The sequence below is a fragment of the Uloborus diversus genome, chromosome 8 (assembly GCF_026930045.1).
Source record: "Uloborus diversus isolate 005 chromosome 8, Udiv.v.3.1, whole genome shotgun sequence".
Classification (NCBI taxonomy): Eukaryota; Metazoa; Arthropoda; class Arachnida; order Araneae; family Uloboridae; genus Uloborus; species Uloborus diversus.
The window spans coordinates 46,372,990-46,397,863 of NC_072738.1; the positions used below are offsets into that span (position 1 = coordinate 46,372,990).

Below are 24,874 nucleotides of genomic sequence, written 5' to 3' on the forward strand. Positions count from 1 at the left end.
CCAACCAGTCTGGATGTTATTACAGTGCAGAACCTTTTATCCAGGAACCAGAAAACCAGCAACCTTTTGACAATTTTCATGCCATTTGTTAAAAATATGCATTTTTGGTAATTTTTGAAAAACTAAGCATTTTTTTTTAAAATACCTAAAAGAAAATGAGCGGTTTCTTAATAAATACAATATTACTCATCTATAACTCGGGAAAATGTTTACAAAAATGAACTTCAAAGGGTTGTCTTTAACGCAGGGAAAAATTTGCGGAATATTTTCTTGAACTAAAAAGTACACATGTAAGTCTGAAATTTTTGTGTTTTATTCCAACTGAAAACTAAAGAAATGAATATTGTCACATTATGATGCAATATTTTATTGAATGGCCTTTAATTAAAGCCGTTTAGAGCGGAAGTGACGTCGCAAAAGGGCGTGAAACACTGCGATTCTCGAATTTTCTGGATAGTTGATGATGGAATCTAGAAATCGTTAAACGCAAGACTGTAATACGGCTGTAGGAATGCATAAATTTAACTTCAATTAGTATTAACTTAATGAAAAAACAATAGTTATCAATAATCGCAAACGCCAAACCTTTACAAAAAAGTGAAAAAAAAAACGCGTTCATGAAAACAAATTCTATAGTAGAGGAATCGCACATTTACGTTCAAAAACTTGTTTCTTGCCTTTCCCTTCATTCTTTCATTTTAAAACATCGAAAACTGGTGTTTTTTTTTTTTTTCTCTTCAAAATGAATGTGAGGGTCTCAGGTCTTATTAAATAACTTAAGGTTTTTGGTGTTTAAATTATTCTCTCATTAGTAGTTTTAATGTTTCGATATTGATAAGCATTTCTGAACTGTTTTCTTTTTATTTTAATATGTATTACTGTTTATTATAGTAATTTAAGTTTCATAAACAATCGGTCAAAAGCTCTTTTTAGCGATCCAGAAAACCGGGAAATTCAGATATTCGGGATAACTATAGTCCCGAACGTCCCGGATAATTGGTTCTCTACTGTACATGCAATAGTAAATGAATATAAAATATTTCCACGATTGATGAATTTGTTTCTTAATGCAATGGTTTATGACGGATTTAGTCTAAACTTCTGTACTTTCAAAATTCTTTTTCCTTCATAACAAAATTGATGGTCATATTTCTTATCAATCAAAAGTTTTGCTTTATAATCAGCATAAAATATTTTAAAGCTTTAATTACAAAATATTTGTAAAGAGTGCTATCATTGAAGAGCAGTATTCTTTCATTTCACTCTTATGTTATTTATACTTTTCAGATCGACTTGTTGACAGTTCTCAGATGAGAAAAGCAATTGAATCTGTGTATTCAACATATTTGCCGAAAAATATGCACCCTTTTATTTATCTAAGGTAAAATTCTTTTTCAAAATGTATTTGTGTGTGTTTTAACCAAAATCAAAATTTGTGAAACCTGTTTACTTCATTTGGTTAGAACTTGGTACCCTCAGTTCAAGCAATTATCAAACTTCTTTAAATGAGTTGAAAAAATATTTTCAGTTCAACCCATTCAAAAGTCAGTTTTTTTTTCATCCTAATTACAATATTCTTTTTAAACATATGTAAAAAAAGACAGATTTTAAATTTATATCGACTAAAGTTAGGAACAGACATTCCAGTAAACAGTTGAACCTCATTAACGAAAATCTGCAAACAATTATTTATCTATTAAATCATTCAAAAGATTTGTCTATAATTGTTTTTTTGATTTTGAAATCCTTTAAAAAAATCGCTTTGCAATGGATATTTCAATTAAAACATAGTGTGGAGGGATCACATGCCCCATGCCCTTTGGAGATGAGCCATTAGTAAGTATAGTGTCAGTCCACTTAAGGAAAATGATTTTACAAACTGTCCTATTATTAAGTAACGATCATGTTAATAAAACAAGAAATAATGTCAAATAGCACAAAGTGCAGATTACTCCAGACACGTGTTTCGGCATTATACAAGGAACGCCTTTTTCAATTTAAAAGAAATAAGCTTACAGAAGAGCAAGAAGAAATGAGTTTATAGAAAAAACTTCTGGCAAAAGCTTCTGCCATATCTTTTCATCCATAAGTTCATTTCTTTCGCATTGATAAAGGCGTTCCTTGTAATGCCGAAAGACGTGCAATTTGTGCTGTTTGCTAATGCTAATTCTTATTTTACTTTTTATGCACAAAGGTATTTATTTAACTTATGAAAATAGTTATTATGTAAGTCTATATTGGTGAATTAAGCTTCAAGCAGGTCCAAAGACAAATCCAAATAGGCAAAAGGTTTATTTTGTTCATCAATTTCAAATAATTGGTGATTTTATTTCTAGAAATATATGTGACCAAGTTAAAATTATGAAGGTTTAAAATGAATGACATCAGAAAATTAGTCCCTGATAGATGCTTTGAAAGATTAATGACATGATGAAAACAATACTGCTCTTTTAAGCACAATTTCAAGTTTTTAAAATTTCATTTATGGTTTAATAAATGCATCAACAAATCGTGTGCTACAATTAGAGTAAATTATTGCAGTTTAGAAATTGCTCCTCAGAATGTAGACGTTAATGTTCACCCAACAAAACATGAAGTTCGATTTTTGAATGAAGAAGAAATTTTTGAGAAATTGCAGCAAGGAGTTGATGCTAAATTATTAGGATCTAACACTTCTCGTTCGTTTCTCACTCAGGTATGTTTATCTTTTAATTTGCATTCTGTTTTTTTGTTTTATTAATATTAAAATTTCGTGTGTAAATTACAAAGGGAAAAAAAGGTAACTCTTAATATTTAAAAATTCTTTTGTTTGTCAAAATCTTTTCCTACAAGTTAAAGCATAGAAATATTTTTGAATCGAAAATACTTCTAAAACCTCTCTGGTGATATAAGTTAGCCTTTAAACTTTTGTTTTAATTGAATTCTAAACTTATCTCTGTGGCTTAAAGAGCTTTCTTAACAGTTCAAATAACTTATACTTAACAGCCAAATATTTGAATATTTGGCTGTTAAGCATATGAATGAACTGATTACTTGTTTGTTTTTGAAGTTGTTTGAAAATCATTACCTAAATAGTGAATAATGTTTTAAATGAAAATTTTGTTTTAATGAGTGAAAATTTTACTAAAACCAAAGGTAACTAACTATACATAGAACCTCTGGAAAGGAAGAGATCAAGTTTTCTGTGTCTTTTGTAAGTTTTCCTTATAGTTGTGTAATAATCAGTTGCCTTATAATCTTATTAGCTAGATATTATTTAATTTATTTTGAATTTCAAAAAATATACTTGCAGTGCTGGTAAAAAAAATTGCATCACCCTCACATTTTCACAACAATGGGATCATGTGAGAAGTTTTGGTCGACTGATTAACCATGAATGTATGTGAAATTCTGCAAAACTTATGAAATTAACATTTAACTGCAGGAATCCAATAATTGTTTATGCAGATCGGGGCTTTTCCGGGCCGAGGCAAACTGCTGACTCCATGCTCATTTTTCCATTTCTGAACCTGCGTGTGAGTTTAGAAAAAAAAATTACTTAACCCCACGTCAATTTAAGTCTAATGGCAGGATAAAGGTTTTTAAATTGCTACTTACTAGTTTTGCCCTATGGCACAGAGCAGAATCATCCTGGAACATGACGTTTGGAACTGAAGTAAAGTGATCCCGGATAGTAGGACGCAATTTCTCCTCCAAAATGCCAATATACACCTAAGCATTTACTGTTCCTTGCACAAAGTGAAGCCCACCAATTCCTTGATCAGAAATACATCCCCAAATCATATGGGATACAGGATGCTTGACTGTGTGTTGAATTCAGTCGGGATTATATTCCTCTCCTTTGCGGCGCGGTTGATGCAATTTTTTTTACCACCACTGTAACAATATCATAATGAAAAATTTAATTTGAGTTAAATTATTTTACTCTGTGCATATGTACCCATTTATATTATAATTATTCTGTGTAGTAGCATTATTACTACTTATTTTCTTTACTTATTTTTAAGTTGTGCTAATTTGTAATACCCAGCTTGTATGAACAAAAGAAGTCAATCAGTTTCATGCAATTCACTGTGTCTTGAAAATCTCTCCCTTAGAGTGATTTTTCAAACTTGCTCAGCAGCATAGTGACTCTCTTTTGTCTGCAAATAGGGTATGACCAAAGCTTGAAAGAAAATGCATAATTTTTTTTCTTTTGTTTATTAAATTAGACTTTGTTGCCTAGTACAGCAGTGTCTGTTTCTGAATGCACTGTACAAAGTACAAAAAGTGTAGACCAACCGAAAGAAAAAGATAAAAAAATCTATGATCATCAACTTGTTAGAACTGATTCTAAAGAACAAAAATTAGATGCTTTTTTCAAAGCACCATCTACAAGCTCCCCAGTTTCTGTAAATGGAATTAACAAGTTAGTGGTTATTTCATTTCATTTTTGGTCATATCATTTTTAAATTTTCAATTTTGTGCACCACTTCAAGTTTTTGGATTTGAAAAATTTGTTTAGGATCCAATTAGAAAGTTCAAGTTAAAGACAAGAAGCTAACTCAAAATATCATCGAAAAAATCACCTCATATCTGGCAGATGCATGAAGTGTTTATCATGACTCTTTTGATATTTCAATCCTTTTGATATTGCTTGTTTAATGAATTGAGAGATGTTATTCAGAGTGTGTGACTTCAGCAAGGAAACTCAAATTTAATACAGTTATGTAAAATTCATTGTACCATATTACCCCGCATTATCCGGCATGCCGCAAAATTGGGGGGTAACCAGATTTCCCGTAACACTTGCCTGGTTCTTTTCGGCATGCCGGAAAAATCGAGGTTAGGGAAAGAAAGTAATACTATAAAAAATATGTTCGGACTAAAAATTGAATATAAGTTCTATACATATCTTATTAGTATTAACAAACAGTTTACTTTTGTAAAAATATTTACTAGCAATGCCATTTGTTATTTCAACAAGAAAAATATTGTTTAATTACAAATACTTTTATAAAAATTAAATTAAAACTAAGCAAACATTTAAGCAGTAAGTTACCGCCCCTAACCCAGTGCTAAAGAATTTATTATAGGTATTCAGTAAATAAAATTTAAACTTACCTCTCTAAAAGGAACCTAAAACAATTTTTTAAAAGTTATGAGGACAAATCATAGTAACGATGAGTGCTTCTAAATTGGTTACTTTATTGGCATATAATTAAATCTATTAATAATGACCTACCATAAATAACAAGCACATATTATATGCAATACACATTTGTTTTGAAAGAAGGTAACTTTCGGGATTTATTTAATTTTTTTCCTTACAGTGGTTTGCTTTCTGATTGTAACTGAATATGGAAATTTACTTTTGTTTTTTTGCAAAATAAACCTCAAATTATGCGGTATACCGGAAAATCCGAATTTCCCAGCATGCTGATCAACCTCGCTTTTTTTCCAGCATGCCGTATAATGTGGGGTAGTATGGTAAGTATCTCCCAGATATGAGGTGTGTACCAATATACATTCATTAGATGCATGTTTTCAAGTGATAAAAAATTGCGAGAAATACAAAAATAACACTTTTGAATTTTTCTTGACATTTTAATTGAATATCAAAATTAATTGAATAATACAAATGATATTTGAATATACAGTGAAACCTCCCTTAACGGACACTCCCGAATAACGGACACCTCTAATTAACGGACATTTTTGCAAGTCCCGGTCCCTCAACATAGGCCATTCCATGTAATTCACTCTGAATAACGGACACTCCGAATAACAGACAGTTATTTCACAAAAAATTTTCCTTGCGATCATAGCACTTCCGTTTTTTTTTTTCACAGAATATCTTAGTAACTTGCTTGCCTTACAAAGCTTTTCATCCTCCACAACTGATATCCCCCTTCCCGTCATTTCCTTATCACTGTTTCTTGGAATAAAAAGGGTGGTAATGGGCAGATGCAGCGTTTGGGGCTTAAAAGTTGGGAGCAGAAAAAAAAAAAACTAAAAGGCATGGTACTTTTTGCGAGCAGCAAAAAATGAAAAAGAAAAAAAAGTCATAATTTTGTAACGGCTAGTTTTGAGAGTATTGAAGCAGATAAGTGAAAACTGATGTCAGGTCTAACAATTAACGAACGTTTTTCTTAAGATTTTAATGAATTTTGTACACAATAACTATTCAAAAGTTAAGATAAAAAAGAGGAAACTGGGCGCTTTTTCTAACTGGGGCTTTCGGGAGATGCAATTGAGCAGACAGCGCCAGTAGTAGTCGGCTTTATGGCGCCGTGGTTTCGTTGGGTTATTTAATTTTTAGACATGAAAAAGATTTGCCCATATTCAAGGTCATATTGCCAATTGTCATCATGCAATAGTGATACTCGAGATAAAATAAATTAACCATAAAAAAATGTGAGGGGGGAGAGGGGGGTTGCTCCGCCGAATCACCGCTGTTGGTAATGCAAAAAGAGATGTCAAACTGTTTTAACTGATTACTTTTAATTGATTAAATGCTTTTTAAGACAAGTGTGTGCTGTCAGTATACCTTTATTAAGAAAAAACAGATTAATTACACTTGACGTAAAATGTAGTAAACCTTTCGCAATTGTTTTGATTGTGTTCTACAAAGGGAACAACAGCCCATTTTGAAAAAGGTAAATTAAGTAGTTCCTCCTAATAGCGGACACCTCCCAATAACGGACAAAACTTCTAGTCCCTTGACTGTCCGCTATTCGGAGGTTTCACTGTATTGAAAATATATTGTGGTGTCTCATCAATGTTTAATGTGACATATTTTTGAATTGAAATTTCATTTAAAAATTAGGGACATAATTTTGAGAATTCCTAACAATCAGAAGGATAGAAACTAGCTAAATGTAGTCACTCTTTTTAGACTCAGCCACTTTTTATTCACAGTTAATGAATATCAAATCGAAATAATTCAATAGTTTTTCCTTTACTCTGCAGATTTACTATTGCCTCTTAATCAATAAAATGCTCAAATCGAATGCAGTTGATTTTTTTGCTATTCTGAATTGAGCTAGTATAACGAGACATGCCTCAATATTTTATCAATAGAAGGGGGGATCACTAAATAAACTGGTTTTAAGGGAAAATGAATAAACATTTGTTTCAATCTGTTTTTTTTTGGATATGTATGTCCATGGGGCTATTTGGACGTGTACTTTGAGTGGTGAAAGGGTACAGAGTAAGGCAAAAAGTCCAGGAAGTGATTGTGTTAAATTTAACATTCAGTGTGTTTATTTTTCTTGCTCAAGCTTCAAGAACTATACTTTGTTGAAGATTCATTTATAGACAGGGGCGTTTGTGATCCGAAATTTCCGGATGTTTTGTATTGCTGTTTCCAAAAATTTTGGGCTGACAGCACATTCTGAAGATTATTATTAAAAAATAATAATAATAATTAAAAAAAACCCTTTAAAAAAATTTTTTTTTCAATGTTTTTTGTAGGCATATTTGAAAAGTTTTTATGGGGGGGGGAAGGGGGGGGGGTCTAGCTTGCTCCTAGTTTTGGAAAATTTTACACTGTCTTCAGAACATTTACTTGAATCCACTATCACCCCTGTTTCTAGCATGTCCCTGTTGTAAAACGTGTCTCAACAATTAAGCATCACAGGAAAATTAAATCTTAAATGTGTGCAATTCCTTTCAAAACAACGCATTAAAGCCAATGACAAATGTCTTCCAAAATGAATATTCCTCAGCTTCCTTTCTCTTACCTTAAAAGCAGGTTTGGGTTTTGGACTGTTCAAAACTGCTTTAGGACAGGACAGGTGTTTTTTACCATCCAAAAGTGTCCAAAACTGTCTAAAACTGTCCAAAACTATGCTAAAGCAAAAGGAGAGTAATCTAACGAATTCGTATTTACTCCAACAGTCATAATGCATAAATATTGATATTATTGAGATTTAATTAATGATTATTTGACAATATTTTTCTCAAATGTTCATTTAAAAAATATTTTACTTAAAAAAATTGCCAATAACTAATACATGAAAACTTCCTTAGAAGAGTTATGAAAGGAAACTCACAACACTACCAAGACAACTAATTTCAGTTCCATTTATAACTCAAAGGAATGTTATTAAGTGTGTAACATTTAGGTGCAAAAAAAAAAAAAAAAAAATTAATGGTTTTTACAAATAAGTTTTACATGATGTTTTAACGAAAATGTTTTAAATCATAGATTAAAGAACAAGAAATGGATAAATGATTAAACACTTATATTATAAAACTTGCGCTATTCCGTTTTTTTTTGTTCATATTTTTAATGTAATACATTCTGTAACTACAAAAAAAATATGTAATTTATTGCAGTTATGTCAATTATTGCAATTGACTTAACTGCTTATATTTTGAAAACCTTCTTTTGCACACATGAATAAATGTCAAAAAATTTGGTTTATGGAAAAAAAAAACTCCTGCATACAAATTGAAATTTTTAATGAATTTAATTTTTACCTAACTAGATTAAAATCAGCTGCATAAATAAGTTACATATATATTCATATTTCAGGGTTCGTACGGTTCATGGAAATCCTGGAAAGTCATGGAAAAAAAATAAGTGAATTTCAGACATGGAAAAGTCATGGAAAATTGAAATTTCCATTGAAAGTCATGGAAATTTATTTCAAGTCATGGAAAAATGTCCTGGACAGAGATAAAGTAACTAACTAAAAGAGCATTAGAAATCTTGAGTGATTTAACAGTATAGCACATAAAAGCTATTAAAAGTGGCAAATTGAAAGATCCCAAAATCAAATCTGAATTTTAAAAAATCATTGTATCCACTTCTGTCGCAGCCGTTTGCCTTTTTTGCTATGGTTTTACTATTTGAACATCTATTATTTTGAATTACTGTTATTTTCAGCACTTATTATGTTTTATATTCTGTAGTAGCAAACTTACACGTTCTTCGTTTTGCCACGCCCAGTCAAAAAAAGCACATCAATTGCATCCGAGTTCGATTCCATCCCTCGTAAGAACTTTGTTATTAAATTTATCAGAGCTTATCTTAATTTGTTGAAGGTTTTAGATCGTTAGTCAGGCGATAGAATACAGAAAAAGGGAATTCTAATACTCTAAAACAGTAGTGCACAACATGCGGCCCGCAGAACTAATCCATGCGACCCACTGCTGCGTTCAATGTCAGAAATCACACATGTTTTGGAATTTCTGAATCTATTAATTTATATGCATTTGATAATGTGCAAATAAGTAAACAAAACAAGTACTTTTTAATCAGAAGATTGATTCATTACTTAATGTTTTTTTCAAAAAAATATCTGGTTTAGAAACATAAAGAATTAAACTATGCGGCTTTACTTTAAAGAACCAAAATACTGTCAAGTTGGATGATTAAATGTTGACACTGAAAGGCAACTTTTGAAGCAAATTTATTGAAACTTAGTGATGACTCATTCAACCTTTGCCCCATTCATTATCATTCTGCCTGTTTATGAAAAAAAAAAAAAAAACTACACATTTAAGCATCATAATTTTTGTTTCACTGCATTTTTACTTAAATTTAAATGATGAAGACAAATAAGAATAGTTTAGTTTTTTAAGTGTACACATATTTTTTACACGAGTAAGTGCTTCAATGAGGCTGTAGCATTCATGTAGATGTTTTGCTAAAGCTCATTTCCAAAAATTAGCAAATTTGAGATTAAATAGTGCTATTCTCTTCCTGAACAAGGTCATGAAAGTCTTGGAAAAGTCATGGATTTTTTTCATCCAAATAGAGTATGAACCCTGTATTTGAATGTTCACATTGAGTAAATATATATTAAATAGTCAAAAAAATAATTTTGCCACATTTTGTTCTGTTTTTGATATTTTCTCACAAAATATAGTTTCTCAAAAAAATAGTTTTAGACACTTTCGGACACTAGGGTTTTGAACAAGATGGTAAAAACCTTGCCAACCCTGCTTTCACTTACACACATGCATAAGCACAGGGAAGTTTGGTTACTATTATCAAAAAATAAATAAACTCATGCATACCAATTGAAGTTGAAGAATTCAACTACTATGTAACTAGATTAAAATCAGCTGCATAAATAAGTTGAATGTTCTCATTGAATAAATGTTCAATATAAAACATGACTTGAACATACATTTTATTCAGATTTTGATATTCTCTCACAGACAGGGCCGGATTTAGGGGAGGGCAGGCGGGGCTACTGCCCCGGGGCCACAACAAAGGGAACCCCACAATAAAATGTTTATAAAATATCTTAACTTTCATGGGTCGAAAATATCGGATATATACATATATATCAAAACATTCGGATATATATCAAAGTATCGGATATTTTCGAAAATATGATGATTTTTTCGAACCCTGATTAGGGGGCTCCACTCCTTCGTTGCCCCGGGGACTCTACACTTCCAAATCCGGCCCTGCTCACAGAATACAATTTTTCCAAAAATATAGTTTTGGACACAAGGATGGACAGGACAGTAAAAACCAGGGTTTTTACCAAATTGTCCAAAACTATGCCAACCCTGCTTTAAAATAAAAAGAAAAGACATTGCGACATATGTCAGAAATATGGTTCCACCTCAAGAAAATATCGGCATTTAGGAAAACATTCTGAGATGGAGAACTCTTTTTAAATGTTTTAACCAAAACACTCCCTCATTTGTTTTTAGAGCAGTTTTATTTTTCTTATTTATTATTTTTCTATATCATTGAATGCTTTGAATGCATTTACTGCTCTGCTTTTAATACTTGTGTTTATTTTTCCCCTTCTCTATTATTAGCTCTGAAGATTTGCCTGAACGTTCTGAAATATTGTTAACTAGTGTTTTGCAGCTTCGAAAGGAAATACAAGACGAATGTCATGCAGGTAGAGTAAATATTGAATTTGTTGACAGAATATTACGAAAAAAAGTTTTATTCTGTGTTCTTTTTTCATTTGAATTCAAAGTAATTTTCTGTCATTTCAGGTTTGTTAGAAATCATACAAAACATGACCTTTGTTGGGTGCATTAATTCCCAGTTTGCTCTTTTTCAACATAGCACAAAACTTTATTTAGCCAACACCCATAAACTCAGGTAATAATTTTAACATTTAAATTATTATCTCAGCATATTAATTTAGCTCTGATTTTATATTAGGATCTTAGACCTTCACATGTTTAGTCTACAATTCTCTAATAACAAGAACTGCAAACGGCCTGCAGAATCTTTTTATTAATTTTTATAGTGCCCATGAAAACATCAAATATTTTCCTAAACGTTAGTATGAAATAATTTAAAACTTTTGATATTCAGAAACATCAATATAAAATTTAGAAACATCAATAATTATACATTACTCTATACATTATAAAATGCGAGCAGGGGGGTCTGCCTCCTGTTTTGGTTGCCATGCCAATCCCCTCGCTGGCCTCAGCAGATGCTTCAGGGATTTGTTTCCCTTCTCACATCACTGAGGGACTATGTCTCCCACTTGTTTGCTCAGTGGCTCGCTTCAGTCATGCATAGTGACTGGCTGCCGGCAGAATGGCTTCTTCCGAATGCCCTGAATTCAACAGTACTTTTGTCAACAGTATATGTTCATGTTGCCCTCCTGGAACCGACGCCAGACTCGACTATATATTATATGCATCAATAAAAACTAATATTCTATTAAAAATTCAAGAAAACGGAACTGATTGTTGACCTCATATTAAGATGAACTTTGTGGATCATAGCTCATATTAAATTTAAATACATTTAAACTTTTTCTTGATGACATGGGAAAAACAGAAAAAAGATGATCACAACTAGGAAAATTTGCTCGTTGCAAAACCAAAAAGGAAAAATCGAAAAATCTTTTAAAAGCATTGTTTTAATGCTGAAGTGAATGGAAAGTATTTTATTTGTTAACTAATAGATCCTGACACCACATAAATTTTTTATATCATTGAGTTGTTTTTCCTTGTCGGCCAACAATAACATTGTTATCAAATGCATGAATAACGGCTTTGATTGTTTTTAAAATCTGCTGAAAAGAGGTTGTATTTAGAGTTTTATACAACTTGGAAGTTCCAAATAAGTTCCATCAGATGCAGAAAATTCTTTCAAATGGTACTAATAGGAAAAAATGCAAATGTGTTTGCACTACCAAAATTACAAAAAAAAAAAAAAAAAAATACATCCTCTAATTTTGAAGGTTGTTTTATTTTTGGTAATAAAGTCATACTGCGTCAAGACCCTAGATAGGAACACTAAATCTCCTTTTGAAACAAAAAAAGAATTATCAAAATTGATTTATCCCTTTAGAAGCTATAGTGCCACAAACAGATGCGCTAACATATCAAACTTATGACCCCTTCTTTCCTGCATCAGGGGTTAAAAAGGAGAATCTGCCCTTGTATTATAAAAGCTGAATTGGCAGATAAACTGCTTTGTCAAAAAGCTGGATTTCTTAAGTACAATTACAACATTGTGCATTTCAGTGTTATTTTAGAACAGCATTTCTTAATTTGTGTGGTAAGTGGAACCCTTTTGACTATCCACTTTTTCGTAGAACACCTGTTTTTCCTCCAATATTATAGTTTGCATACAACATTCTAGAAATGGTTTATTTAAAAAAAGACACTTAAAAAAAATGTTTTTTGACTTTCAAAAAAGTTATTTCAAAATTAATACAAATTTCTCTAAATCTTCAATTTGCTTCCAATAAAATTTTAAAATTTCAGTTTTAATGATATGAGTGGTACCTATGTTTATTGTAACACATACATTCTTAATATTGAGAACATTTATTTTTCAAATTGCAACAGATTTTCACTGAATGGTATTATTTTAAATTTTTGTTCCAAGGAAGGATCAAGCACCATTTTAATAAGAGAGTCGTATTGTAGGACATTGACAATAAATGGCTTTTTAAACCACTATTGATATTTTCTCGGCTGTTCATTCAGAAAATACTCATCAAGCACTCCATTCAAATTGTATTTTTTAGGTGGCTAATTTGAATGTTTTGAAAAAAAAAAGAAAAAATGCATGTTTCGTGGAACTCTTGGGTGACCTCCACGGAAACCAGAGGTTTGGCGGTACACAATTTAAGAAACGCTGTTCCAGAACGTATATTTGTTTACATGCAGTTTATATGACTTAAGCTATACTTGGTACTTTGAGTTTTCTCATTTTACTACTTTTAGATAAAAGTTGTTTTAAGAATATTACTAAGATATAATCATTATGTATAAAAATAATATTTTCCAGTAAAACTTCTTTTTACTTTCTTTCAGTGAGGAGCTTTTCTATCAACTTATGCTTAAAGATTTTGGAAATTTTGCTGCTCTAAAACTTTCAGTAATTGATTGTTTCCATTTGGTTTGGTTTTAAATGTTTTATTGATTGTGCTAAATGTGTTAAATAACTTATTTCTATGAATATATTACACATTTTAAAAGCATTTGTATATGCTCTTTATTTAAGTTAAAGTCGCCTGTTGCTAAAAAAATTGTATTTTCAATTTTTAATAACTTGGTGGTAGCACTTTGTGCTTCCATGCCACATTCAGTTCGATAGTCCGGTTGAATATGATCGACTCAGCCTTTCATTCCTTCAGTGGGTTGATGAAATGTATCCCAAGCAGTTGGGAACTAAACACTGAGTATTCAGTGTTCGACTGACCGCCTAACTCAAACATCTGCTTTCGCACCTCAGAGCCCTCAGTCATCAAGTGAGAGCGGAAAGTGCCCATCTTCAACCTGTCACCCCTTTTGAAAATGGAATTTATCCTGAGTGCTAGTCTTTGCTTTCGGAAATGGACAGCAGGGTTCGAAAATATCATGATGTTTTCCAAAATATCGAAAATATCCGATATTTTGATATATATCCAATATTTTCAATTATCATAAACAAAGTCTTCAAAATAGTAAATGTATCCTCAAATCACTCTTTATTTTCTCATATTATAATTACAATATGTAGACTTACAGTTAAGGTTTCTTTCATTTTTTATCTTACATTTCATTCTACATTTTTATCAATTTTAATGGAGCATTAGCTGTTTTACTCATTTTTCTTCTGTTAGTTACTTTTGCACACTGATTCAGAAATAAATAATATGTATTAGACAGTGCCGTCATAAGACCTTATCTTTTTTTCTGAGGAATATTTAATTAATCACTTTTAAAATGAATTAAAGTTGTTATATTACTAATAATTTTATGAATATAAAATACAAGTAAAAATAAATACTATATTTCTTTGTTATATTAATAATGTATTAATCCATCATAAAAATATAGTAAAAAACTTTTTAGTTATCTTTAGTAATAAATTAACAATATTACTATGATTAATATACTTTTTGTATTGAAAATGCCATAGTTGAAAAAAAATATGGAAAATATCAAATATCATGACATTTTTAAAATAAATATTGGGTATATATCGTAATATATAGCAACCGATATATATATCGGCGACCCCTGATGGACAGTATGCAGAATTTTGCCCTTTTTTACTGATTTTTCTGCGGGAAAGTCATTAAAGTATTTTACTAAAAATCATAGAATTCTTTTCTAATAATACAGTAAAACCTCGCTACAACGCTATCCGATACAACGATAAATCCCTCTACAACGATAATATTTCGTGGTCCCGGTGAACTCGCATAGGAATTAATGTTATCCTCCTCTCAATATTGCAATATTCTCTACAGCAATAAACCCCTGTAAAGGGATGTTTTTTTAAGTTTTCAACCCCTCTTTATTACGATAATTTGGTTTTCAAGTACAGTAAAATCCTGAAAGTAACCCCTCCTATTTTCAAAAAAAAAAAAACTTAAAACTTTATTTTTTCTTTAAAAATGGTTAGCTCTAAGTTTCGCGCTACATTTTAAACAATGCGTTTCCAAAATGGCGTCGCGCTGGAGATAGTTTATTTTCACAAGTCAAAACAAAAATGCACCTTCCAAAATAAATAAAAAAGCAGTACAATCGTATAAATTTCTTTTGCAACACATATGAACAAAAAGAAAAGGTGCCCTTGTATCAAAAGGCGTCTAGACCAAAGGAATAAAGAGCTAAAACCGTCCTTCCTCCCCCCCCTGAGATTGTTCTTTTATTTTGTTTAAACCAGTGTTTTTTTTTTTCTTTTTTGGGAAAAGAAAACATGCACATGGAGAGGGAAACTAAACATCTAAAAATGCTTGCCAAGTAAAAAAACAGAAAATGTTCAATTTTTTTTTTTTTGAGTGAGTAGCAAATGAAGATGATCCGAAATGGTGTAACATTCCCATCTGATTGCGTCATCATGGTCACATGATCGATGAAAACGAAAGATTTGATTTTATTCACTAAGATGGCAGGGAGAAAGCAAATTTCATTTCAAGATAAACTCAACGTCATCGGCGATATTGATGATGGAATGAAGCAGGTTGATGCAGCTAAGAAATATGGATTATCTCAATCTGCAGTTGCAACGTTCCTCAAGAAGAGGAAACATATTGAAGATGCTGTGAGATCAAATTCAGTTAATCCCAAGCGAAAACGACTAAAAGTCACGACTAATGAAAACATTGATGCTGCCCTCCTGAAGTGGTTTCAAGAGATGAGGGCAACAAATATCCCAATAAATGGACCCTTGTTATGTGCACAAGCACGGAAATATGCAGCAATGCTTGGGAACGAAACTTTTAAAGCTAGCAATGGTTGGCTAATGCGTTTTCGGGATCGCCACGAAATCACTTTCCAGGAAATTCACGGAGAGAAAAAATCTGCTCCGATGAATGAGGCAAATGCCTGGAGACAAGAAAAGATGAAAGATATTCTTCAAAAGTATGCACCAGAAGACATTTATAATGCTGATGAAGCTGGGCTGTTTTTTCAACTCCTCCCTGATAGAACATTGGCATTTAAGGGTGAAAAGTGTCACGGCGGGAAGAAATCAAAACAAAGATTGACTGTTCTTCTGTGTGCCAATAGTACAGGAACACATAAACTTCAACCTCTTGTTATCGGCAAATCTTTGAAGCCAAGGTGCTTCAAGAATGTGAGAAGTCTTCCTGTGGAATATAAAGCCAATAAAAAGGCTTGGATGACGTCTAAATTTTTTTCTGAATGGTTGCTGAAGGGATAAGAAAATGAAGAAGACGAAGAAAAAAATTGCATTGTTGATTGATAATTGCTCCGCTCACACCTCAATTCCAAAACTACAATGCGTTGAAATTGTTTTTTTTCCCCCCGGTCAACTGCACTTCCATATTGCAGCCACTCGACATGGGCATAATTAAATGTTTTAAAGGATACTATAGGAAACGTTTGGTCGAATTGATATTTCTGGGGATTGAAAATGAAGTGGAAGACCCTTTTAAAGCTGTAAATGTTAAGTACGCGTGTGACTTTAATGCTGGAAGTTGGTGGGCAGTAACAGAGAAAACCATTCTGAATTGTTGGAAAAAAGCCGGTTTAGGTGTCTTAGAAGATAAAATGTTATCTGATCCTGATGAAAATTCCTCAGACTGTGATATTTTATATGATCAGGAAGTTTTGAATCTCCAAACATCTGTGTCCCAACTCGAGGGAAAAAAGGGGAAAAAATATGGAGTGAACGTGGAGGATTATTTGACAGCGGATGACGATCTTACTGTTTTCGCAGGAGTTACTGATGAAGAAATTCTCTCTGAAATTACTGGTGAGAGGAACATAGTGGAGAAGAAGACGATGAGGGGAAGAGGATGATGATGATGATAATACAGTTCCATCACAATCCTTATTGTCGACCCAGGAAGCACTTCAATCGGTCAAATCTCTGCGGACATTTTTTCAAGTCTTCCATCCACAAACGAGGATCATTTTCGTGCTTTGGACTCGATGTATACCTTGTTGGTTGACTTAACAGTCAAAAAAGCGGCCAAACAAACAAAAATATTGGATTTTTTCAATAAAAACGAATTTGAGGTATGTTTACGAGCTTATTTTTGGAATTTATTTCAATTGATAGTAATATTTAATCATAATTAACACCTTGCCAATAAATGTATTACAAATATACTATATATAAAAACATTTACACCTAGATAATGCATATACTATAACATTTAAATAAAAAAAAACCCTTCGTATTATCAAAATATATAGGCCCTCGATATAACAATATATCCCTCTACAACAATATATTTCTTCGGTCCCCAAAATATCGTTATAGCGAGGTTTTACTGTATTGGCAAATTGCCGCCTCATCTTGCTGCTGTGTCCCTGGCGAGAGCCACTCCTGCCAAACCCTAGGTACGTCACTGCGTCAAGTTAGTACTGTCAGAATAAAAGGTTTCTGTGATTTGAGTTAAACAATTTTTAGCACATTAATATTTTCTAGTGCCTTTTGTTTCATTTGCAAAATATAGGTATGATTATTTAAGTTAAAGGGTGATTATTTTGGTTTTCTGTAATATTTAAAGGGATTTAAAATATTTAGATATCAACAATACAAATAAATAATTGCAAATTGTATTTCATAGCCACATAGGGAATTTCCAAAAAAAGAAAAAGCATTTTTTTAAAATTCTCACTTGACTTGGCTATTTCCCACACCGAAACAGGTTTCAGTGCTCCTTAATAACTCTGTATCCTTATTTGTTTTTTTATTTTTCAACACAAAATTGAAAACATAATTATATAACTAAGACGAGGTGAATTCATTTAACAGAATTATAACTAATTTTATGGTGAAATAAATAACTTCATAACAGCCCTTGAAACATAATTTGGGAAAACAAATTTAAAAACTGAAGACTCTTGCATAATATTGATAGTAACAAATTGGGGGAAATGAGACTCACTGGACTGAGAGCATGTTCGACTGATCTCAATTATTTATTTACTCTATTAATATTTTTTATTACCAACAAATAGCACCTACAGTCCTACAATTAGTCCATTGGATAATATTTATCATTAAAATTGCTATTGAAGTTGTTTTCATAATGCGAAACAAGAAATCCTGCTCTCGTGGGCAAGTTGGTCCGCTTTAGAGTTCTTTTAGAAAGTTAATAAATTGAACACTTTTAAAAAAATCTGGGATGGTGAGAAATGTTTAATGAACCTCATGGTGAAACATCAAACTGCTCATTTATTTATTTTGATGAGAAAAAAAAAGAAGTAGAAAAGTGGACCAATGCGCCTCATCTCTCACTATATACTAATGATAAATTTCAATTACTCTTAAAACTCAATGCTGCCTAAAAAAAAATCCTTTCAGTTCCTGGAAAAGAATTTGTTTATGGGATTATTTAATGAAATGATTATTAATGGCTCAATTTGAAACAAGGATCTCTTTCATTTTCTCCCCCCAAAATTTCATGTCTAGAATAATGTGTTGCAAACTTGTTTTACAGAATCCAGCTCCAATATCAGAATTAGCCATGATTGCATTGGACAGTGAAGACAGTGGTTGGACGGTTGTAGATGGCCCAAAAGAAGATTTGGCTCAAAGTGTTGTTGATCTTTTAAAATCTAAGTCTGAAATGCTGGATGAATATTTCTCTTTAGAAATTGACGAGGTATTTTACTGCTGTTTTATTTTTCCATTTATGTTACTGAACTCGGCATTTCTTTAATCGCTTATAGCAAACTTTAACGTATCAAAGACTTCTTATATTTGGTGTAAAAAGTTGGAAAGTAACCAAGTTCACTTTTAAATCATTTGTTGTTCCAAAAAGAATAGAACTGTGTTTAATTATTTAACACTAACATAGATGCTTAATCCAGGTTGCCCTAGTACTAGGTCAAAGGAACTCTTAAATTTTAACAGAAATAGTATTAATAGGGCTATTGGTCTTCTTACTGGCCACTGCACCTTGCTATAATGGATGTTAGTAGTGCTCTAACCTTTAGAGATTGCCTTTATCTTAAGGAAACAGTTACTCACATTTAATGTGATTGTAAAGTGTTTTCTGTCTACAGGTTTGAACACTTTGATCGACATTGGGAGATTCATGATATCCCCATTAGGTCTTGTTGATTTTTGCTTCTGCTACTGTTCTCTTTTGGAGACTTTGTTTGGGGTTAAGTATAATAGACCTTCAGTTGCAGGGCTTGGTTCTATTAAACTTCACTTTCTTTCATTTTATGTTATAACACTAATAGATAAATCTAGTCTCTTGCTCAGGAAACAATTATGCACCTGTACCACTGAACACTACATTGATAAATGTAACATAATCAATTTTAAAGATAGTTTTGTAATGGAATGATTTTCCAAATAACAAAATATGAAGACTTATTTTGATTTTAGTTTTTCATTTTTGCAGGATGGAAACCTGTTGACGCTACCCATGCTACTGGATAACTACGAACCACCTTTGATCAATCTACCAAGTTTTGTACTTCGACTTGCATCAGATGTTGAATGGTCTTCTGAAAAAGAATGCTTTGAAACTTTCTGCCGTGAAGTGGCTGCACTTTATGCAGTGCCAAATTCATCATATTTTGAAAATTCATCGAACTCATCAAAAGTAATTTCAAACTTTTGGTTTCCTACTTGTTGACATTCTATAAACATATCCACTTACATTTATTAGCCAATCCTTATTATAATTTAATGTTTTACCACATTAAGGGGTAGTATTGGTTATTGCACAAAATAATGCTTATTTAGAATATTGGTGGACCTGTTTATTATAAGGAAGTACACAGGTAGGAATTGTCCTAAAAATTCGAGTTTTGTTCTAATATTCCTAAAATTTTCATTATTTTGTTCCCTTCTTGTGCAGAAAAATAAAATTCAATCTAAAAATGAAACTAACTCATGATGATGTGCCTATAATTTAAGATAAATTAAACTTGGTTGACCCTATGAAATTTTCTCTAAAAAAGAAAGAGAAAAATCAATGCTGCTGTTGCTTTTTTTTTCGGTGAAGGAGGGGGGGATGCAGTTAGCCAAAACATATGCTCAATATAAAGCTGTTTGTTTTATCTATATGTTTCAACTCTAGCATTCATTCCTCTTCTGCAAAAAAGATGTTTAAAAAAAATAGTAAAGAAAATAAAAAGAGCTGTGTAAATTGTTGCAGAAAAAGAAAAATGTCAACCGGAGGGGAAGGGGGGGGGGTATTCCCTCTTTCTCATAGCTTGTTGAAATAAAATACAATATGTTAGAACTCAAATATAAACACATGGTTAAAAAAATATGTTTAGAGCAAAAATTTCCAGGTGGAAAGTAATTTTATTTCTATAGTGCATAATTTGTGTTGTGGTCTGAGCATTACCTTGTTCTTCTAGTACAAAGAATCAGTTTGCTTTGTATTTCTGTTCAGTGAAGCTGGATTATTTCTTGCACATATAATTTTTAAATTATAACCAACTTTTTTCTTTAAAAATGTAAATAGCAATTCGTTTTATTAAAATGCCATGGAAAACGAAATTCTCTTCCTTGTGGTTGGAAATAGCGGACGAAAATGGATGCAAGATGAGCACATCGTGCCGTGCAGAAAAGGATGAATTTAAAGTATATTGTTCTGTTTGTACATTATATTTCTAACATTGATAATCAAGGATTTCACAGGTACTGTCTCATGCTGATGTGATGAGACATAAGAGGTTGACAAGTAGCTTGAAAAATTAATCTGCTTTTTAAATTCCACATTCTTTGTTCTACTGAAAACGAATTGGTTGTGATAAAGCAATCAAAAGCTTTTGTGCCAAATTCACTCCAAGGTAAAATTTTGGAAGCAGAGGTTTTCTTAGTTTTAGTTGCAGCAAAAAGCAATTATTCCTTTGCATCTTTAAAAGATTTATCAGCAATTTACAGGGAATTTTTTGATGATTCTGAGATAGCAAAAAGTTACTAATTATCTGATAAAAGTTGAGTACATAATAAATTCTGGATTTGCACCTTACTTTAAATCCCTCCTAATATTTTTTCATCATTCTTTGTAATTCACTTTGATGAAACAACAACAAGGCAAGTAAAGAAGCAATTTGACATACATTTATCCTACTGGTATATATTTCTACTTCATAATGTGTCACTAAAGATTGAATTTGAAACATTTTATAATTCACTATGAAAATCCAGCGTATAAATTACATTTAAGTTTAAAAACAGTTAAGTTTAAGTTTGTTGTCCTTAAATTTTATCAAATTTGTGTCCTAAAATCTTTGAAATCACCACTCTGACCCCTAGAAGTATAACAACAATAAACAAACACAAAAATATTATCTTAAGCAATTTTATTTTATACTTTAAAATGATGACTGTAATTGAAAATCAAATCTTCCAATATTTCTGGCCTTTTCTACAATATTAATCTTCTCTTTTTTGAGAAATGCATAATAATGCACCATTCTGATTTTGTTCAATACTTTTTGTATTTCCTTTCTACAAGCAGGTGTGATTTGTCCTATGAATATACTTACATACTAAATTGGGGGGGGGGAGGCTAAGCCAAACTATGACCCAGTTTACCCCATCCAAAATGAAATTAAAAGAAAAAAAAAAATATTTTCTGACATTTTTAATAATCTTCTGTTATGAGGATATACTTTTAATTTGCCTTGTTGTTAGTCAACTGCATGTTTTACAAAGCAATATGTGATGCTGATAAAATATTTTCTTACTGTTTTCATATTCACGAGAGAGTTTTTCAAGTTAAAAATTTGTTTCCAACAAACTAAAAAATATTACACAATTTGGTTTTATAAATTCATTTACACCAAGTTAAATAACAACTGACTCATTTTACTCCACTTCACTCAATTTATATAACTGCAATTCTTTACCATGTGTAGTTTTGTGATGTCAGGATCTGAAAATCAAATGTATTTAAGAGGCCGCATCAGACAGATTCCCGGTTTTCGAATCCCTATGTTAACCTACGGGGCAGAATGTCTTCTCATTCTTGAGATAGCTCATCGGGAAATTGAGATTTTCAAACTTTTCTTTTTTTGACTTAATCTGTGACGACTATAGAGTGCTTCTATTTTTGCGGTTTTTCATTAAAATAATTCAAAATTTTTTTATACAAACTTGAAGTTGAACTTTGAGAAAAGGTGAATTTTTGACGAACCAGGAGGAGTATTCGGATTTTTAAAAAAATAGAAGCATAGCGTATAATCTCAGCTTTCTAAAGATGTTAAAATATTTTCGATAGCTTTAATAGAACAACAGTAATCAAATAAATGGTGAGCCTATTCCAATTCACAAACTAAAAATTTCCATCCCCCTTTACGAAGGTACGAGATTCGCCTCTACGCAAGTGATTTATGGCCTTTTCGGGGAAACGGTCAGCACCCCACTTGTGGGCGTGTTTCTTCTCCACCTGCTTCTCCACAGATCGACTGTCCTAAAGAGCTGTCTGGAAAGATTTTTTCCTTCACTTGAGAATTGCGAGGAAAAAACCTGGCAAAAATGACGCTCTTACATAAATTTAATTTTGCTTATTTTTTAATAAATAATTGCGTTTTTTTTTTTTTTTTTTTTTGTAAAATTATGTATATAAACACAAAATTTAAGCTTTAAAAGTATTTACATCACGATTTAAATGCAGTTGCAAATCTTCGGGGGGGGGGGGGAGATTGAGAGTTTACGTGCTTCTCTCGAAGGGATAAAATTAATTGAACTCACCCATTAAATAATTTTCAATTAATTTTGTCACAATGTAACTATATATTTTTTAAAATTATTACATTATATAACTAGTATGTTGTGGCCATCACGAAACTTTCTTCTATATTTTTCTTTTTTTTTTCTGATCCCTCCCCATGCTTTGACGAGGAAGCAATATTCCCAACAAAAACAAAATTACACATGCAAAAACTTGACGACCATCCCAATGTCTGAATTATTGCAAAAGCAAAGCAAAGAGCGAAAATTGAAAGTTATTTTAAAAGCCTTGCTTGAATTAATTAAATATTTTATTTGTTAACAAACATAAGATGGCAACAGTTAAAAATTTTAAATCATTGAGATAATATTTCCGATCATTTCCATACAATTAAAATCACGAGAAATACGCAGACGACAATCTATTACGATTTATCTTTCTTATTGTTGCATTAATAAAGCTATTTTTATTCGCAAAAAAAAAAAAATAAATAAAAAAAAATCAACACCTCTTGGAGCGATTGGCGTCAAAATTGAACCAAAGCCTGTTTACGTATGGATTCACATATATTCCAAATTTCAACCAGAACGTAGCATTACTTCTTGAGATAGGGTACTCACAATGGAAAAAAAGAACGGGCGATTGCGCTACCCCCTTTTTAGCTGTTGACACCAAAATAAAATCAGCTCTTATACCCACTAAGGGCTACTTGCCGATAAATTTTTCTTTCATTCCGTTCATTATTTCTTGAGATACAGCAGTCACAATTGACGACAAAAAAACGTTCTATAGCTCAACCCCCGTTTGAGTTATTGACACCAAAATTGAATCAGCACCTGTTCCTGTTAATGGCAACATATGGACCAAATTTTGTTTGATTCCGCCAGTTACTTCCTGAGGAATAGCAAGCACGCGTAACTCAAAAAACGTCCCATTGCTCCACCCCCCTTGGAGGAATTCGCGCCAAAAACCAATGGGCACAAGTTCACATACGGGCACATATGTGTACCAAATTTCGTTCGATTTCATGCGGTAGTTTTTGCTGTAGAGCGGCCACAAAAAACTGGTCACACACAGACGTGACACACATGCATACACACACACACACATACATACATACACACACACAGACAGACAGACATTTTTCAAAAATAGTCGAAATGAACTCAGCACACCTCAAAACGTTCGAATCCGTCAAAATTCGAAATTCGAAAATTTGCACGAATCCAGTACTTTCTTCTATATATTAGATATAGAAGAAAGTAAAAAGGAAAGAATATTTGAATATACCTAGAAGAAAATTTGAACTTACCCTTATCACTTTTGTTTGCTTTTCGAGTATTATTGGAATTTAAGGATAGTAAGAAAAAAGATATGTAACTCAATGGTTTTAAACCCAAGGGTTATATATCATCGCGATTTGTCGATTACTTCTTTTTTCATTGAATTAGTAATTAACATTAAAAAAATACATATGTATATGCTTACCTAGAAGAGTTATGGCGGGTCAGAAAGCAAATCATAAGTTTATGATCAGTAGCGGATTTTAGGGGTGCCCCCCCCCAAAGGGATGAATTAATTTAACTATTTTATTAATTATTTTTAATTGAATTCTTTTTTGCATTTTTTATATAGGTTATTGACACAAAACACACACAGCATATTTCGAATAAAAGCATTCTTGTTTGCTAAAGAAGTAATACTAGAGTCGCGCGTCCAGACTCTAGTATTACTTCTCCTAGTAGTATTACTTCTCCTAGTATTACTTCTTCCTAGGTCCAGAGTGGCAGAATACATTTAACTCACTGGTTTCGAATTCTAGGGAATGTTTATCACCATTCATCTACTAATTCTTCTTTTATGGAATCAATAATTAACATTAAAAAAAAAAAATGTGCAGGTTCGCCTAAAAAAGTCATTTTGATCCAGGCAGTTATTTGCCAAATAATAGATTTCATTTTCAGCTCATAAAAAATGCAAAATGATAGAAATCACATGATGGTAGTTTCTTGGAAAAATCATGATTATTAATGGAAACGGCATGTAGAATAAAATATGTTATCTCAACTGTGTCATGACTTTAAAAACAATCAGTAACTGCTTTGAAATTCACACAGAATTCTGAATTCTTCAATAAAACTTATGTTTTATGAAGTTATGATTTTCTTACTAAAATAATATTTTGTAATTAAAATATAAATTAATTTATAAAACTCAAATGAGAGATGGGTTTATTTAATAACATTTCCCTCAATGTTCCTAATTAAAACCGCTCATTGTATAGCATCTCGGTGATATTAAATTGGGTTTAGTAT

General features: G+C 31.8%; 2 protein-coding genes across 2 annotated transcripts in view; both read left to right on the forward strand.

Annotated features, from left to right (window-relative positions):
* LOC129228344 (DNA mismatch repair protein Mlh1-like) overlaps positions 1-24,874 on the forward strand; it is a 47,240-nt gene that overhangs the window by 17,321 nt on the left and 5,045 nt on the right. Inside the window, exons 4-10 of the mRNA XM_054863023.1 lie at positions 2,561-2,695; positions 4,212-4,408; positions 10,774-10,859; positions 10,960-11,068; positions 13,255-13,318; positions 18,351-18,515; positions 19,266-19,469. Coding sequence (XP_054718998.1) covers positions 2,561-2,695; positions 4,212-4,408; positions 10,774-10,859; positions 10,960-11,068; positions 13,255-13,318; positions 18,351-18,515; positions 19,266-19,469 — 960 coding nt within the window. The remainder of the gene's footprint in view (positions 1-2,560; positions 2,696-4,211; positions 4,409-10,773; positions 10,860-10,959; positions 11,069-13,254; positions 13,319-18,350; positions 18,516-19,265; positions 19,470-24,874) is intronic.
* Positions 15,320-15,920, forward strand: LOC129227234 (tigger transposable element-derived protein 6-like). The gene is given in 2 exon segments (XM_054861743.1): positions 15,320-15,838; positions 15,840-15,920. Coding segments are annotated over 2 exon segments (600 nt in total).